Here is a 16,527-nt window from a genome sequence, read left to right on the forward strand (position 1 = left end):
CCCTGGTATTGAGAGCCCTGACAAACCATCCCTTCAAATCACTGGTGTCAGTGTCAATATTTTATTTGTCCATCAAAACTTGCTTTATGATGTCCACAGGCAAGTCTCAGAGCTCTCTAGGCAGGAACCATGCTGCGTGTTCCACAAGGATAAGGTGATGCTCAGAACTCTGGAATCATTTATCCCAAAGGTGAACTCTTCTTTCCATGCTTCCTGAGAGGTGGTTCTACATTCTGTCCAAGGCCACAGCATCCCACCGAGGCGAGGTGGCACAATTTAGCTATCAGAAGGGCTCTGAAAATTTACCTCAAACCTACGATCTTCAAGGAGATCAGCTGCCCTGTTTGTATCCTTTCATCCAAAATGCTAAGGATAGAGCTTCCCAGTCTTCTATTGCTAGGTGGATTGGACTATGCCTTGTGAGAGCATGCAAGGCATCAGCAATTCTAGTTCCAGAAGTGATCAGGGCACACCCCCACGCAATCCCTGGTGACCTTGTATGCAGAAAGAGCTAATGGATCCACGTGAAAACTTGTGAGGCAGCCAGCTGGTCAAATGCTACCACCTTTATCAAGCCCTACAAGATGGACTTCCTGTCCTCTGCAGAGGCATCCTTTGTCAGGGAGGTGCTGCAGACGATGGCCTGGAAATGATTTTGCTCTTTGATCAAATATTATAGATGGGAGGGATCCCATTTTCATTTTTCTATCCTTTTCTATAATCCTCTCTATATCTGTTCGCTGCTCACTTCTTCCTAGGTGTCAGAATTGTGGGAGATGTTGAGCAGCAGAATGGAAAATTTCTTATTGATAATTTCTTTTCTCCTAGCAGCTTTTCCCACAATTCTACCTGGATGGCTCTTGCATCAAGGGTCAGATATTAAGTGGAATTGTTACCATACTGTTGTTATCGCTGGAATATTTGTTATTACTTATCTTACACAAGTTTCACAGCTTGTGAATAATTCATCTGGAAGCAAGGAGGAGCTAAGGGGGTGTGGCCAGACAGTGTGGCTCCAAAACTCTGATTCATCCCTGAACTTCAGAGTGAGGAGAGCAGCCCAGGCCCCAGACATCAAGAATTGTATGAGACACTGGCTAGGCTAGCAGAAAGGAATTTACTGGTGAGAAATGTTCCATTTTTTCATACTGGGTAATTGTACTGATTTAACCCACTCATTACCAAACTTCTAGTGGTATTATCTATATGTAAAAGTTTGTTTTCTGGAGCATTGTACATGAAAAGCCTCTATAATCAACCCACTGGTCCTCCAACACACACATTTGCCTTCTGTGAACACAGTTCCTCCTGCCATTAACAGAGAGAGAGCATCAACTTTGGAATTTGCCAGTTCAAAAGCTACATCAATAGCATTTAAAAACTAGTTTTAAAAGATACATAATATAGCTCTTAGGAGTGTGTGTGTTGTGTTGGGTATGTCATAAACAGTTATAAAGGAGCGAGCTCCTTTAGTCGTCTTCATTTCCTATGGACTTTACTCATTGTTTTGGCTTGTTATTAAACAGTACATATCAGAGGCCTAATTATTATGATTTTGTAGTTGCTTTAAAGGAAGAAAATTGTAGGTGGACAGCCCCAGGAAAGAATTAGATTTGATAAGAAATTCCAAATACATAACAGAATCTGTCTGATAGTACTAGTGTGGCAGCGGAACACGGTTGGCATTACTGTTTTGCACTTGTGCTTTGTGCACTATGTTCGTTTTCCCATCTGTGTTTAGGTGTTTTGGTCTTGGTTTATAAAACATCATATACCATTTGTGGTCTGTTTACCTTACAGACAAGCCATTATGCTACTCACGAGTGTGGCAGCTGAGATCACCTGATGCATTTATTCTGATATCCTCTAGATATATACACATTTGTTGGGACTTGAGGCAGAGCATTCTCAGCTGAGGGTCATCTAACTGTATAATTCAGTTCCCTTGAGCAGCCTGGAGTTTTGCTATCAAAGCACAATGCACCCTCCACATGACTCTCCAGAACACACTGTGCCTGGTGTGTCATATCCATAACAATAGAAACAGGAGATGACCTATGAGTGTGAGGCAAATTGTGTTTTGTTCCACTTCCTTGAGTGGTTTTTAAATATTCGTGTTTAATGTACTTATAGAGTGTTTAGTATATTTAGTTTCACTCACTGATGTTGGGGAGTCACATAGGCTGGTGGATGGCAAACTGCAATGGCAGTTACGTACACTTTTTAGGAATGCTGACTACCTCTCTTCCACCAGTTCCTTGGGGGCCAGAGTGTCCAAATCAAAAGCAGTTGGATTTTTTTTTAAATCTATTTACAGGTCACCTTTAATAACAAGATAATTATCACACAGGCACGGTCATGTCTCAGAATAAAGTGGGTCTTCTGTAACTGAAGTGCTCAGTGTAGTGTCACATGTTGCTGGACTTGGGCCCACTGTGGTCCCAGACTTTTTATTCAGCCTTTGGAAATTATGCTGTAATGTGCAAATAGCAGATTCAAGATCTTCTGCAATGAAAGACATTCATTGAGGCCCCAATCTCAGCTGTGACTTAGCCGTGTACTTAAATTTTAAACTGAGTCCAGTGCAGCTACTTACATGCTTAAAGTTAAGTTCACGAGCAAGGCTTTATAGAATCAGGGCTTTAGTGAGTATCTCATAGATTCTTTAGCCCTGAGGGATTCTTTAGCCCTATACTAGTTCTTTCTGGGTAGATTGTGGGGGTCAGGTGCGGAGAGAGAGAGAAGAATCTGAGGAAAGTTCAGAAGTCTCACATAAGCGGAATATCTCATTGCTTTTTATACAAGCAATCTACATTTATTTCTGCATTTATTTATCATTGTCTCTTATCTGTAGCATTCTTCTAGCAAAATAAATAGTCTTGAGGATTCTGATGATGATGTTCCCAGTTTTAAAGAACAACAGCAATTTTTAAAAACATAACTTTATCAAAAGTCCTTTAAACTGCTTTGAATGTATTCCAACTATAATTCCTTTCCAGTTGCTACTGGTTGCCTGTGTTTGCAACCTCCACAACCTGTATTGAGATCCTGGGATGGCAGAGGGCATTTGCAGTGCTTGTAATGAGACACAGGCCTGATACTCAACTCTCAGGGAGAAAAGATACTAAACAGAAGAATACATTCAGACCAACTGGGAACTTCCTTTTTTTCCTGGCCTCTAGTACTTTTTTTTTGTCTGCATTATATATTGTGCTAATGAGTGTCAGAAGTGCACTGTGATATTTGTAATGAAGGCAGACAGCCCAGATGAAAGACACAAATCCTGTATTAGATTAAAACATGATTTTTAAATGTCAATATTTATTTAATTATTTAGTATATATTATTTCTGTTGAATAGTATTCAGTTATAGATATTATTGAATTAATTAATTCCCTTTTTTGCTAGCCACTTCCAAAGCACAGAAAACTGCTGCTTCAGTGGTTCTCTTCCTTGATCACATACACTGCTGCTTTTCCTGCACTTCTGCAGTTGAATCTAGTGAGAAAATATATTTATTTCTTACATATCATACTCCCCTCCTACCCTCCTTTTGTACCTGCAGGTCCAGAAACTATTTTTGCCCCCAGGATTTATATTGGTTACATTCATAATAAATAATAAAATAAATACTGAAATAAATTGTAAAATACATTGTCTTAAATAGTTTGTTTTGAATATGACTATATTGAAATAATACAAAAATAAAATTACACTGAGGCCTTGTGGAACAGAACATATTGTAAAATGTGGAAAATATTGATCAAAGTAGTTACCCTTTCCTAATTAAAGAATGGTCTCTGTTGCCAACAAGTCATCACAATTATCATGTGAGCACATGATTTAAAATGTACTCTTCTAGATTAATTTTAAGCTTTTTTCAACTGTGCACTTTTGCAAAGCAAAATTATTATTTTTTTAAAATAAAGTATGATCTTCGGATGCTCTTGTAGCCTGATGTATGAAACACTAACACAAGATGTACATTCATTGAGGAGATACACCCAGGATGGTGTCGGAATGGGATTATTTGTAATCCATTTAAGATTATTACTAACAATCTAAAGGGATTACAGGATTAAACAGTGATAGAAAATGTAGCTGTCTACTTATTTAGACTAAAGTAGAAACTGGCAGATTTTGGTGCGATAATGTTTGGGTTCAAAAGTCACATTTGTTTGAAAGCAGAAAATCAAAACTAGAAAATTAACCTCCAGCTATTAGTGAAAAATCACTCTTGGTTAATTTTTTTAATGTTTCTAATTATTAAACTATTTAGTTGCTAACTAATCCACTGCTCTGTTTGCACTGAACTGTAATGCACTGCATTATTGAAACCAAATTATTGTTTTGTTACCTTGGACTCTATACTAATAGATTCATGCGTTAATGATTACTTCTTGAGTAAGGTCACTGGTACAGTAATTCCATATGACATTTCTACACCTAAGACAGAAGTCCAGGCTCCAAATGATATTCTCTTTACCAGTTTAAGGCCTGATAGTGCCAAATGGCAAGCACCTTCTACAAGTTGTTGAATGCCCTCATCTAAGTGGGATTAGGGGGATTACGTTGCAGAATTAGGCTATTAGGGCCTGATCCCACTATCATTTAAATTAATGAAAAAGTCCCAGGGTCTGATTCTCATTTGCTCTAAGGCCCCTTTACACCACTCTGGCATTATAAGGTGCTTTAAAGGGGTATAAATTAAATTTGCACCCACTTTAATGCCCTTTAATCTGCCAGACCAGTGTCAAGACACTTTCATGTAAACAGAATCAGGCTCACATTAACTTCCATGAAAGAAAAATCAGGTCCTTAGAGAGTATCACAACAGTGACTTTGGGCCATTTCTATGCAATGAGTGCTACAATGGCACAGCTATAGCACTTTTGAAGCTATAGTGCTCGTGGCTGCACGTACTGGAGCAATGAAAGGGGTTTTTTTCATTGCCGTGGGTCTCCAGAGTCCCCGTGCTTTGATAGGTAGGTCAAAGGCAGCATTCTTCCATCAACCTAGCTGCATCTACCAATGGGGTTTTGGTTGGCATAGCTATGGCACTTGGGAGTGTGAAAAATTCACACCACTGAGGACCATAGCTATGCTAATCTAACTTTTAAGTATAGACTAGGCCTCACTCTTCATGTAGGTACCAGATACACTATTTCTCAGAATATTCCATAGAAGCTGAGCCTTGAAATAGTACAAACTTCCCCTGAAAAAGTAGATTGTTAGGGATTTTGCTGTCGTAGTTGACAGGACTGGAGTGACATGGGCAATTATGTGGATGTTAGGGTTTTTTAAATCTTGTCCTTCTCTTTAAAAAAAATTGTCTCAATATTTAAATGTGCTAGCAAGCAGCTTTGGATTTTTGACATTTATACTGTACTTGCAAATGTGTATGCAGCACTGCCCAACATTTCTCACGTAAATCTAATTTTTTTTCCACAAGGTGTAGATATAAAAACATTTTAAGAAGAAAGGCAGAGTAGAAAGTTAAAATTTCTTCTCTGAGGCTGTTTTCTGGACCTCCAGAAGTTGTACAGTACAGATTGAGTGTTTCAGAGAGAATACTTATAATTGGCTTCAGTGGAGTTAGAAGCCAGCTTTAATAGCCTTACATCAGAGATCAGTTAAGCAAAACTCCATCCTTGTGGTGATGGTGCTTGTGACATTTTGTAGAAACTAAGCAACTCACAACATCACCCCACCAACGGAGCAACAGCTTCTAAAATGTTCTAACACAAAGAGCTTTGCTGCACTGCAGTAGTGCTTTGTAATATTGAAAGCTGCAGCTTTTATCATGGTAGCGCCATGAAACACATTCTTTAGCCTGCCGAGTTGCTCGGCGCTAAAAGTTGCTAATGTAGGTCATGATCCTGCAATGAGCTGAGCACAAGCAGACCCCCGCTAACTGCAAAGGGGCTCCACATAGGCACAGGGGTTCACTTATGAATAGCTCATTGCAGCCACAGAGCCATGGTGCTTAGTGTTGCCCTTGCCCCACTCTTCCACAGCTTCCATGCCACTCTGTATTGGCTCCAATAGATAGACAGTTACCACAAGCCTCAATGGGATTGGCAGCATTACTCCTGCAGGGTAGGGGACACCCCTGTTCCCAGCTGAGGGGTACCCATCATCCCAGACTAGGTGTGCACATAAATATGTAAACTAGCTGACATTCCTCTAACTTTCCCTAAACTAGTGCCTTTGGCCTGCAAAATAGTAGCTGCTAAATAGGGATGGGGGAAAGTGATTGATTTTAAAAGCTAATAAAAACATAATGTCAATTTTTTTAAAAAAAGGAAAGCAAGTGGGAATCAAACTGTAACATAACTACTCCCCACCTAACATAATTATATTGCTGTTTTAATAACTGATGCCATGGGGGATATTGCTAACTTACCCTCCAGAGGTGTCAGTGTGAAGGGGCAGAAAGGCAGTGGTATGGGGGGATAAGGAACACTCATCGAGGGCAGGTGTACACTAGAAGCACTATATCAGCACAGCTGCACCGCTGTCTGGTGAAGACACTCTATGCCAATGAGAGCGTGCTCTCCCGTTGGCATAACTACTCCACCTCCAAGAGAGGTGGAGAGCATCTCTGGCTGACATTGCGCCAGTGTGGACAGCGCTTAGGTTGCTGTAGCTTGCATTGCTCAGGGGGGTGTCTTTTTCAAACCCCTGAGCAACGTAAGTTAGATTGACCTTAAGTGGTAGTGTAGACCTGCCCTGTGTGTTCTCTACCACCCTAGTACCATTTCTTATTACTGGTATCACAGCCCAGGATAAGAAGCATGTGGGGTACGATTGTGATGCTAGTATTGAGCACTAGATTTTATAGTCCTACTGTGGTTTTAGTTATTTTAACAATGAAATGGAATTAGAACCATTAAGAGCAAATTGGGCATGGTCACTGTATTCTGCTTACAGTAGGCACAAAACTGCAGGCTTTGTGTTTCTCAGGTAATGGAAGTTACTTGGTTGCCAGGTTTCTTGCCTTACACTAACTACCTAAGGCATGAAATAATCACTCAGCAGTGCCGTGCATGTCATGACTGACTGCTTAAAAACATGCAGTGGTTAAATATATCCTGTTCTAAAATGGGCAAGATTAAACGATTACTTAACAATGAGTATTTTTCAACATCTTTACTTGGAAATGTAGAGACCATTTTGTGGCACTTAGTGCTCACTCCTAATATTTGCATCTCCACTGTTAGATCTGTGCCTCATGGTACAGGCCATTGTCCTTGTTTCCAGCTGCTAAACTACCTTAAACTACTGCTGAGAATGCTTGAAATATTTTCCTGATTTACTTTTACAGGTAAGTAATTGCTATAGTTGCAAAGGGATGTTGTGATTGGGGATGGGAGGGAGATGGTCTGTGCGATCTGAAAGAGGAGAGGAGCTGTCCAGTTAAATTCTGGCCAACATTATAAACTGTTGAGCAGGGTTGCTGTGCTCCACCTTTACTTCCCCAAAGAGGGATGGCTGTACTTCAGTGGTGAGTGAAGTGATTCCTTTGTGTAGTTTGGTGAAATGCTTTAGAATACTTTGGGATGAAGGATGTCCATTCCAGACATTTCCCCATACTTTTAAGTTCTGAGCCCTTGATCATCTTCAGGGGGATGTTTTCTCACCTTTGTAAATGAATACCAGTGAGTGGTTTCAGTGTCCTTAGAGAGCCCAAAGGAACATTCTCCTTTTGGGTGGATTTCACCCACATCCCCTTGTTCTCCTTGTTGCTGAACCGTATAGTATCCCTGTATGGGAACGGGTTGCTGGTGAAGTGTACACAGAGAGCCCTCTGTAAAAAAACAACTGAGAATAAAAATAGACAGACTATGGGAGCAGAACATTGGAGGTGGGCCAAGGAAAGGGCCACTGATCCATGCTTACGCAGTGCGGAAGGGAAATGGCCACTGTTGCAGCTCAGAGAATAGAATTGTTTTTCACTGCCACCTCTCAAATGGCCTGTATAAGTCTGCCACGCAAGTTTCCCATTTGTCCTTGCGCACAGGGAGAATTAATTTCACACTTTCTCTGTTCTCACTCTCCAGGAATTTAAAATCATCTTTCTACCTTTCCCATATGGGCAAAACTCCTGCCTTAAAATGATCTGACAGGATAGTAGTTTTCAGTTTGCTTATCTCATACATAGAGGTACCAAGATAAGCTTTCAAAGAAAAGTGTAAGCTGAGCTTGTAACATCCTGCAGACAGAAGTTTTCCTTACTTTTCACCTCCTTCCAGCAACTTTTTGCATTCCCAAACAAGAGTGGGCCGAAGATTGTTTCTGCTATTTAATTGATGCTTATAAATTAGATGCATCTGACAATGCCAAATGTTAATAAGACTTTTGTCCTTAATTTGGCTTCCAGGAACATAAGTGTCAAAGTTCTTTTTGGAAGAAGCAAACTGCAGGGGTGGGACATAGAACCAAGGTCTTGATTATTTGTTCAGACACATGAAAGACACTGCAGCCAAATTTTAATTGAGTAATTACATTCTGCCTATCTAAATCCCTGTACACTTACGGTATTCTTCACTTCCTGACCTAAGCTGTTGTGCAGTGTTGCTGTATGGTGTTAAACAGTTGTTTCATTCCAACAGTGTGGATGAAGTGATCCCTGTATATCATGTGTCAGTTCAAGTTTGCAAAGCGCTCTAGATATGCAACATGATCTTACTCTTTTGATTCATTATCTTTTGGCCCTCTACTGAGAGTGGCTATTATTATTGCAGAATGTTCTGTATGTAGCCTTTGAATTTCACAAGGGATAGTTATGATAGTTATCAGATCTCTGTGTGCATGTCATATGGATATACCAGTATAGGTATAAAGATTATAGGCCTGAATCTCCCCTCTGCCAGTATAAATCAGAAGTAACTCCACTGAAATCAACAGAATTACACTGGTGTCATTGACATGAGAATCGGGTACTATATGCACAAATCTAATCAACATCAGTTAATAGTTTTGTTTCTCTCTTAGTTTGTGTTTTGAACAGCTCCATCATTTTGACCTTTAGGAATGAAATTTGTGTTACCACCCGGTTTAGCAGAAATTATCTTTCTCTCTATTTTCTCCTTTTGCTCTTCACCCTTCTCCCTCCCTGTTCTCTGGGATCATCATGCACGTCAGGATAGCAGATGAGTAAGGTTTTCAGTGTGGTTCTGTACTGTAGAGAAATGGGATACAGATCTTTGTCTTAATTCTGCCAGAGCCTGCTAATCCCTGTGTAAATGGCAGTTTTCCAGGTTTAAATCTTAGCCAGTGTTTATGTTAAGAGGGTTAATGGTGATCCCCAAAAACCTCTCATTGGTTCACAAAGCAAAAACAGCTGTTGGGCTAAAAAGTGGTTAGTTAGCTAAATTAGGAGGAAACGAGGCTTTTCCCAAAAGTAACACTGCCATCAACAGGAAATGCTGCAACAGATTTAGGGAGTCAAGAGAGGGCAAGTGGATGGAGAAGTTATACTCTTTGATCGTTGTATGTGTGTGTGTTCTTTCAATTTAAAAAAATCCAAACCATTGTTATTAAATGGAACAAAGTTCTTTAAAACATATCTAAAACATTTATTGTGCTTGAATAACTTTTAATGTATTTGCTTAGGTTAATGCTTTGGCCAAAAGCTGTGAGGCCTTTTTGCATAAATGGCTTGGAGTACATAGCTGGGAAAAGGCAATTTGGCAAGTAATAAGCAGGGTTAAACTGAATGCCTAGTAATGTTTATAACAAAAAACAAAACTCTGTGTAATAGGAGTTACCCATGTTTTAGGTATTTTTCATCATCTTCATTAAGCCTATTTCTAAATACCATCTGCCCTTTGATTTGTTGTGGGGTGGGGCCCTGAGATTGGGTTACGTATGGGCCCCTCTCAGTAATAATATGCCACTACTTTTAACCTCTCTGAATCTGCTTTCTTCTCTGTGATGTGGTATTAAATAATATTTGTATACCTCACAGGAATATCGTGAGGTTTAGTTCATTAATGGTGAAAAAGCATTATGAGATTGATTTAACTTTTTACCCTTTTAATTCAGCCCTACTTGCTTCAGGAAGTGGGGATTGATGGTAGATATAACCATACTGATAAAATGACAGAGACTACACGTTCTCATGTGCTAGTTAGGACTGTGAAATGTCATAGCTGCCAGAGCTAAGAGAGGTTTCATCATCAAGGGATTTCTTTGTGAGGAGTTTAAGAAATCTGTTCTTCCCTTGATGCACATTGACAGTGGTGCTGGAACAATCTATATAGTGGGGGTGCTGAACCATTGAACCAAAATGCAAACCCCTTTATATGATGGAAACCACTTCAAGCCAGGGGGTGCGGCAGCACCTCCAGCACCCCTAGTTCCAGCACCTATGCATACTGATGCATAACTCCCCAGGCATCCCTTGTGCTTGATGTTTTGGTTGCAGAAATCCATACACTCTCTCACCTTCAGGCTGCACTATTGTAACTCACTCTATCTCAGGTGAGACAAAAAGTTCATGAAGAAACTACAAGTAGGTACATAGCTCAGTAGCCCAATGCCTAAGTGGGATGAAATAAAGAGAACCTATCTGCAACCTACACCGCTGTTCTTAAACTCTGTCCTGTGTTGCTGTTCTCTACCAAGTCCAATTCAAGGTTCTGATGCAGATCTATAAAGCCTTACAATGGGTAAGACCGTACCACTGTGACAGCTACAATTGTCCAGTGCGCTAGAAGTAACAAAGCACAAATATAAAATCGGGAAGGTCAGAGCCTTCTCAGCAGTAATTCTAGAGCCCTGTAGCGCTTTCTTATTGGAGATAAGGAGGAGTCATACCCTTGTTATCTTCCAGTCATGTTGTAAGACTCTTCAATAAAGTATTCCCCCAAGAGGAGAGCTGGCAAGATGCTCTGAAGTAAAAGGGTTAAATCAATGAATGAGATTAGAGAATTATCTGACCCTCTGGACAGATCCCACTGTTTCCAACAGGCTATGTCCATTTGATCGTTTCCACGGTGAGAGAATGAGTCTATTACACCTGCCTATCAATAGAAGAATAACAGACTGTTTTATATTGTGCACTTCTGACAAGTTAAGGGCTATTAAATTAAACCCAAGCATTCAGTATTAAAATCTAATTTCATTTACACTAAATTTTGCACTTTTTTTCTGTGGAAGCTCATGCTGTTAAACTAAAATGTATGTATATTCTGTCACTGAAGAGGTTGCAGTATGAAACTCCTGCAGTGAGGGTCTGCCTGGGTACAGAAGGGCGTGTGGTTTAGTAAATGCTGCCCTCTACAGGCTGTCTCATCTGCTCTTAAAATTCATTGTATGCATTCAAAGCTTTCCAAAAGACATTTGCCTTTTTTTCTCTCCCTTTGCCAAGGTATTGTGCTCACTTGCAACCACCTTCTCAGTCTCTCATGCGTGTGTGTGTGTGTATTAAAATAGATATCTTATACTTCTAGAGTACAAAAATGAAGTACTAGACATGTGTTTATTCCCAATAGAACTCTTAGACAACATTGTAAAAACACGAATGTATAATTATCAATAACTATGTTTTAAATATTATATAAATAAATGCAAAATTTAGTAATATTCTCTATGTCTCTGAGTTATTTTCTTCTGTGGTTGCTTAAACAGTTGGAACTGTAAAACTGTATTCTTTTTTAGCTACAGTAAGTGCTACAGGCTCCAGAATGAATTAAAAACAGATGCTGTTTTACTGCCTCTGCCCAATTTGAAAGTCTGTTCATTGTTTTATTGATCCCCTTTCCTGCATGGGAAACCACTGCACAACCCTATTGAGGATGGACTAGCATGCTCCAAGAGCACAAGGAAAATTTTAAAACTATATATTAGCAACACTTAAACACAGAACAAACAAAAAATCTTATCTATTTAAATATTACGCCATAAAGTGGGGTTTTTTAAATGATTAGTACATTGTCAATAGAATATTTTACCAAACTCCAGTTTGATTATTGGGAAACGGAGTGGAGCGCAGCGCATATTTGCTTGAAGCCTATCAGAGGGAACTTGTAGGATTAAGGAAACTAGGGCATTTCCCAAAAAACCACACACTAATCTTGTGTCTTTGAGATCGTAGCAAGTGTAAAGGGCACGGACAGCCACACTCTGATCAAGCAGGCATTTTATAATAAAGTTTTACCGTCGCCAGAATCTTCTCTCATAGCAGCTACCCAAGAGAACTCAGTTTCAAGTTCTATAGGTAATTGAGATAGGTATCTAATCATAAAATGTCTGTCTGTGGCATGTATACAGGATTAATTGCCCTCCATAAGAGGGCTGAATGTGAGTCCCACAGTTATGACTCTCCTCTCTCTCCTAACAAAGAGTCTCCAAAGCCTTCACTGACCTATCAAAAGTATAAACAGTTACTGCTCTCCAGCTGCATTACTTGGAATGATCATAGATTTGTGATCCTCCTTTACCTCTATAGACTTCAATAAATAAAGGCAATTCAGTTCTGAAGATCTGGAGGCCTAGAAATTCCAAAGGCGATGGAATTATTAGTTCTCCCTTTCAGTAGCTATCACCAAAGAATATCTGAGGAAACATTATTTTTCAGTGGTATAAAACTCCCATTTCTAGTTTTGTAAGATCTCAGGAAAACAGACTTTAAAATTGTTGCAGATGCAGAATTGAATATTGCTCTTCCTGCACTTCAGAGCATTGTAATTTTGAGGAACGAAGAAAATGGTCGGTTCAGTGTTGATTTCCTGTTCTAAATTGCAGCTGTTTGAAACTAGGGGTTTGGAAAGTTAGGACAAGTTAGGACAAGTTAGGACCCTGGAAGATGTATTAGTGGGTAGAGTGCAAGTGAATCACTCAAAGTTACACAGTAAATGCAAAAAGAAAAGGAGTACTTGTGGCACCTTAGAGACTAACAAATTTATTTGAGCATAAGCTTTCGTGAGCTACAGCTCACTTCATCGAATGCAGTTTATTGCATCTCTTTGCAGTTTATCTTAGTCTTTCAATTCTAATAAGTGTCAAAATACACTTGCACAAATGTAGTATGGTTTTCATTTTTTATTTTATTCTTATGACTAAGAATTTCCTTTTATTTTGTTTATTGTAGGATTATCCATATGGAATAATTGGCTGAATGTTTCCCCTTGATAATTCACCTGGTTAGAAAGGGATTTTGATGTATGACTACCTACTGTTACTAAGTATTTTTTTCAAAAATATTTGCCTGGCCACTACAGTTGCTCAAATTGCCATGTTTTTTTAGAAGGAATAATACCTATTGATAGTTCCTATCTATGCAAGTCTGAAACCTGCACTTTTGTATTCACAGCTTGCATGATATAAAATTTAGAGATTGCTTGTCAAACTGTCAGCTGAGTTTCCTAGGAAACTCACTAAGGATATTTATAAAACTACAGATAGACATATTAATAGATAGAAAGAATAATGTCAGGCGATGATTATTTTTTTTATTTCTCCAGTCCATTTTAACATGCTTTAAGTCAACAATGAACTAATCCAGTTTACTTACAGAGGCTTGATGACCTTTTTGTCAATCTTGCCCCCCTTCTGCATCCCAGTTTAAAAATAAATAAATAAAATTGCAGATTGTTCCATGTCAAGATACGTTAAAAATTGTGTTATAAAGTACTAAGTGTACAGAAGAAACTAAATACTGTGTTATGCCAATTATAAATCAGAATTACTCATAAATTAAAAAATGGGTTTGTGAAGTTATAAATCTAATTGGACTGTGTACAGTGTGTTATAGTTTCATGACACACATGAAAGCCTACATGTTTCATTTCAATGCAGATTTAAAACACTTATTGCAGGCTTGACAAAAATATTGAATGAATGTTTGTCAAGAATATGCACAAGTAGAGGATTTGTCAATTCTGTAGATACAAAAATACAGTAGAAATTCATTCTGTTTACTTAGCTTTACATATTATGTAGGTTGTACCTGTACAAAGAGGAAAAAATGATTATATCATCAACTTTTACTGGTTTTCTATTGCATTTTCATTATTTGGATATTGCTGATATAAGGATTAATAAGGGTGGAGTGAATTCTCAACTTTTAAGCATATCAAATCTGAATTTTGCATCTTGTATCTTTACTATTCTATGATGTACACCTGAAAAATGTAAATTCCAACAAGAGGCAATGAATAGAAGTACTTGGGGGAATGTAGAAATTAATGTTCTATGGAAAGCAATTTTAGAAAAAGAGATCAAGTTAATGTATTTAATGTTGTGATGGAAGAGAAGCCTGTGTGTTTAGTAAGATGATGTCAGCTCCATATCTCCTCATTTCTGAAATCCATTACTTGTACAAGTAGTGCATTTATTTGGTTGTCAAAGCTATAATCTAATATTGTGGTAATTAACCAAGCAGGTAATTTATATGCAGGTTATTCAAGAATTATTTTTCTCTCTGCAAAAATAATATTGGGTGTTTGTTTTGGGGGTTTTTTTACATTTGAGAAAACCGTACAAATGTTCAGTTATAAAAAATGTAAACCATGGGAAATTTGCTAGTACTAAACTAAAAGGTTAATATACTGTGAAGACACTGAGATTATGCCAAACTCTGTAGTAACAAATATTGACTTATTAGATACTAATGATATGATTGATGCTTGATAAAGTAAGATGATGATGATGATCACTATACAATGCTGTATTTTTTTCAGTACAGATCACTGTAGCTAGTTTCACTAAAGCATAAACTATACTGCTGGGTTTTTGCCCAAAATATTTGATATTTTTAATGTACATATCATTTAAAAATAACCTCGTGATCATGGAGTTCCCTGATGATTATATCTCAGTTATCTACAGTTTTGGCAGTGGAAAACAAAAAAAAATTACTGCAAGTAATTTTTTATTATACACACAGGCACACACGCACAGGCACACACACACGCACATACACACACTGTATCTTTCATTCTCTTTAAATTTGTCTTCATGGCAAAGTACTGTACAAATAGGGTTTGGAAGGGTATTTTTACAACCAGACAGTGTGTGTGAAGCCATCTGTTTGAGTCACTCTGAAAGTCAGGAGTTCAACATGTTTTCGTATTCCCCACTGTAATTAAATAAATTCCACATGCATACCCTTAAAAATGAGAAAAATGGGGGGGAAACTTGCTAATTCAGGGAGAAATCTTGGTAACGATAACTTTATACCCTGAGGTGGATTCACTGAGAGAGGATGTGCACCAAAAAACAATCCAGAAATTCAAAACAGATTCTAAGTCATTCAGGCAATCCCTGAAAATGAGACATCTGGGCTCAAACAAGTAAACAAACAAACAAAAAATTCCAAAAAACCTGGGGAAGAGACCCACATTTTAATTAATCCTGGGCACTTTAAAAAAAATTAATTTCCTTACTTATGTTATACTAACCCCTTACAGTAGATTATTAAAATTAATATTATTTTAAATAGGTTTTGTTTATAAAACAAAACAAAGACCTCTCCCCATTTTTTTTAACCAAATCCTAAATTTTAGGTTTGAACAAGTTGACAATGTTCTTGTGGCATAGATGCATTATCTCATATGAGGAAGTGTGGAATTAAACCAACGTTTTAATGTAATGCAGATTTACGAAATTCATATTTATTTTGATCCCATTTGCCTTGTTTGTGGGTATTGCCTGATGGTAAGTATAAAGCATAATATTGCAACACAGACTGGGTAAATGGTATGTTGTGGACAGAAAATATATACTTGATCAAAGTAAGTAAATTGTTAGGCCTTAACCTTGAACCCATCTTTTTATAAGTGCTACAATCTAAAATTGAAAAGGTAACGCAGATTGTAGAGTTCACGATTTTCTAAGTGTGTTTTTTCTGTGTGTGTTTTCTTCTAGCTTTCTGGAAAGAATTGACAGCGTCAGTATGGTTGACTATACACCCACAGACCAGGTGAGTGAAACTGAAGGGTAGTGTGTGAACTAGGGTACATATTTTTGAAAGTTAGTCATTTCTCTTGTAATATAATTTCCTTTGGGGCGAGAGACTAGAACCACATTTTACGTGAATTCTTTATGTAAACATTACTTTAATCACAACTGATTTTGATGTTTCATAGAAATATGGCAAACCACATAATTCTTAAAAAGAAAAGGAGTACTTGTGGCACCTTAGAGACTAACCAGTTTATTTGAGTATGAGCTTTCGTGAGCTACAGCTCACTTCATCGGATGCATAGCATAATTCTTGAATCCAGTGCAGTACTTCAGCCAGCACTCTAAGGAGATAGTGAAATATTCCATTTCAAAATATATTAAGAGAGTCCTTTCAGTGGAACCGACTAGATTAATACAATCAGTTCTGTTGTTGACTCCTATGATCCATCTGTTCTTCCTCCCTACTTCCCATTCTGTCTCCCCCAAACCACAGCATTCGGCACTAACTGAGAAATCCCAGGCTTTCCTGGGTAGGTCTCCATATGTAAAAGAAATGTTTAATTTCTACTGTGGTGGTGGCAAACAGGAGAGCGGTGACGCACTGGGGACTCT

The 16,527-nt window shown here is 38.2% G+C and overlaps 1 protein-coding gene across 3 annotated transcripts in view; it reads left to right on the forward strand.

Annotated features, from left to right (window-relative positions):
- The window catches only part of GNAL (G protein subunit alpha L), a 331,001-nt gene that overhangs the window by 286,225 nt on the left and 28,249 nt on the right, over positions 1 to 16,527 (forward strand). For 2 of the 3 annotated variants that reach the window (XM_037892876.2, XM_037892877.2), the window contains exon 6: positions 15,877 to 15,931. In XM_037892876.2, coding sequence (XP_037748804.1) covers positions 15,877 to 15,931 — 55 coding nt within the window. Of the gene's footprint in view, positions 1 to 13,746; positions 13,754 to 15,876; positions 15,932 to 16,527 lie in introns of those variants that run through there. The other variant, XM_043539887.1, reaches the window with a different exon arrangement.

This window comes from Chelonia mydas, chromosome 2, assembly GCF_015237465.2.
Source record: "Chelonia mydas isolate rCheMyd1 chromosome 2, rCheMyd1.pri.v2, whole genome shotgun sequence".
Lineage (NCBI taxonomy): Eukaryota > Metazoa > Chordata > Testudines > Cheloniidae > Chelonia > Chelonia mydas.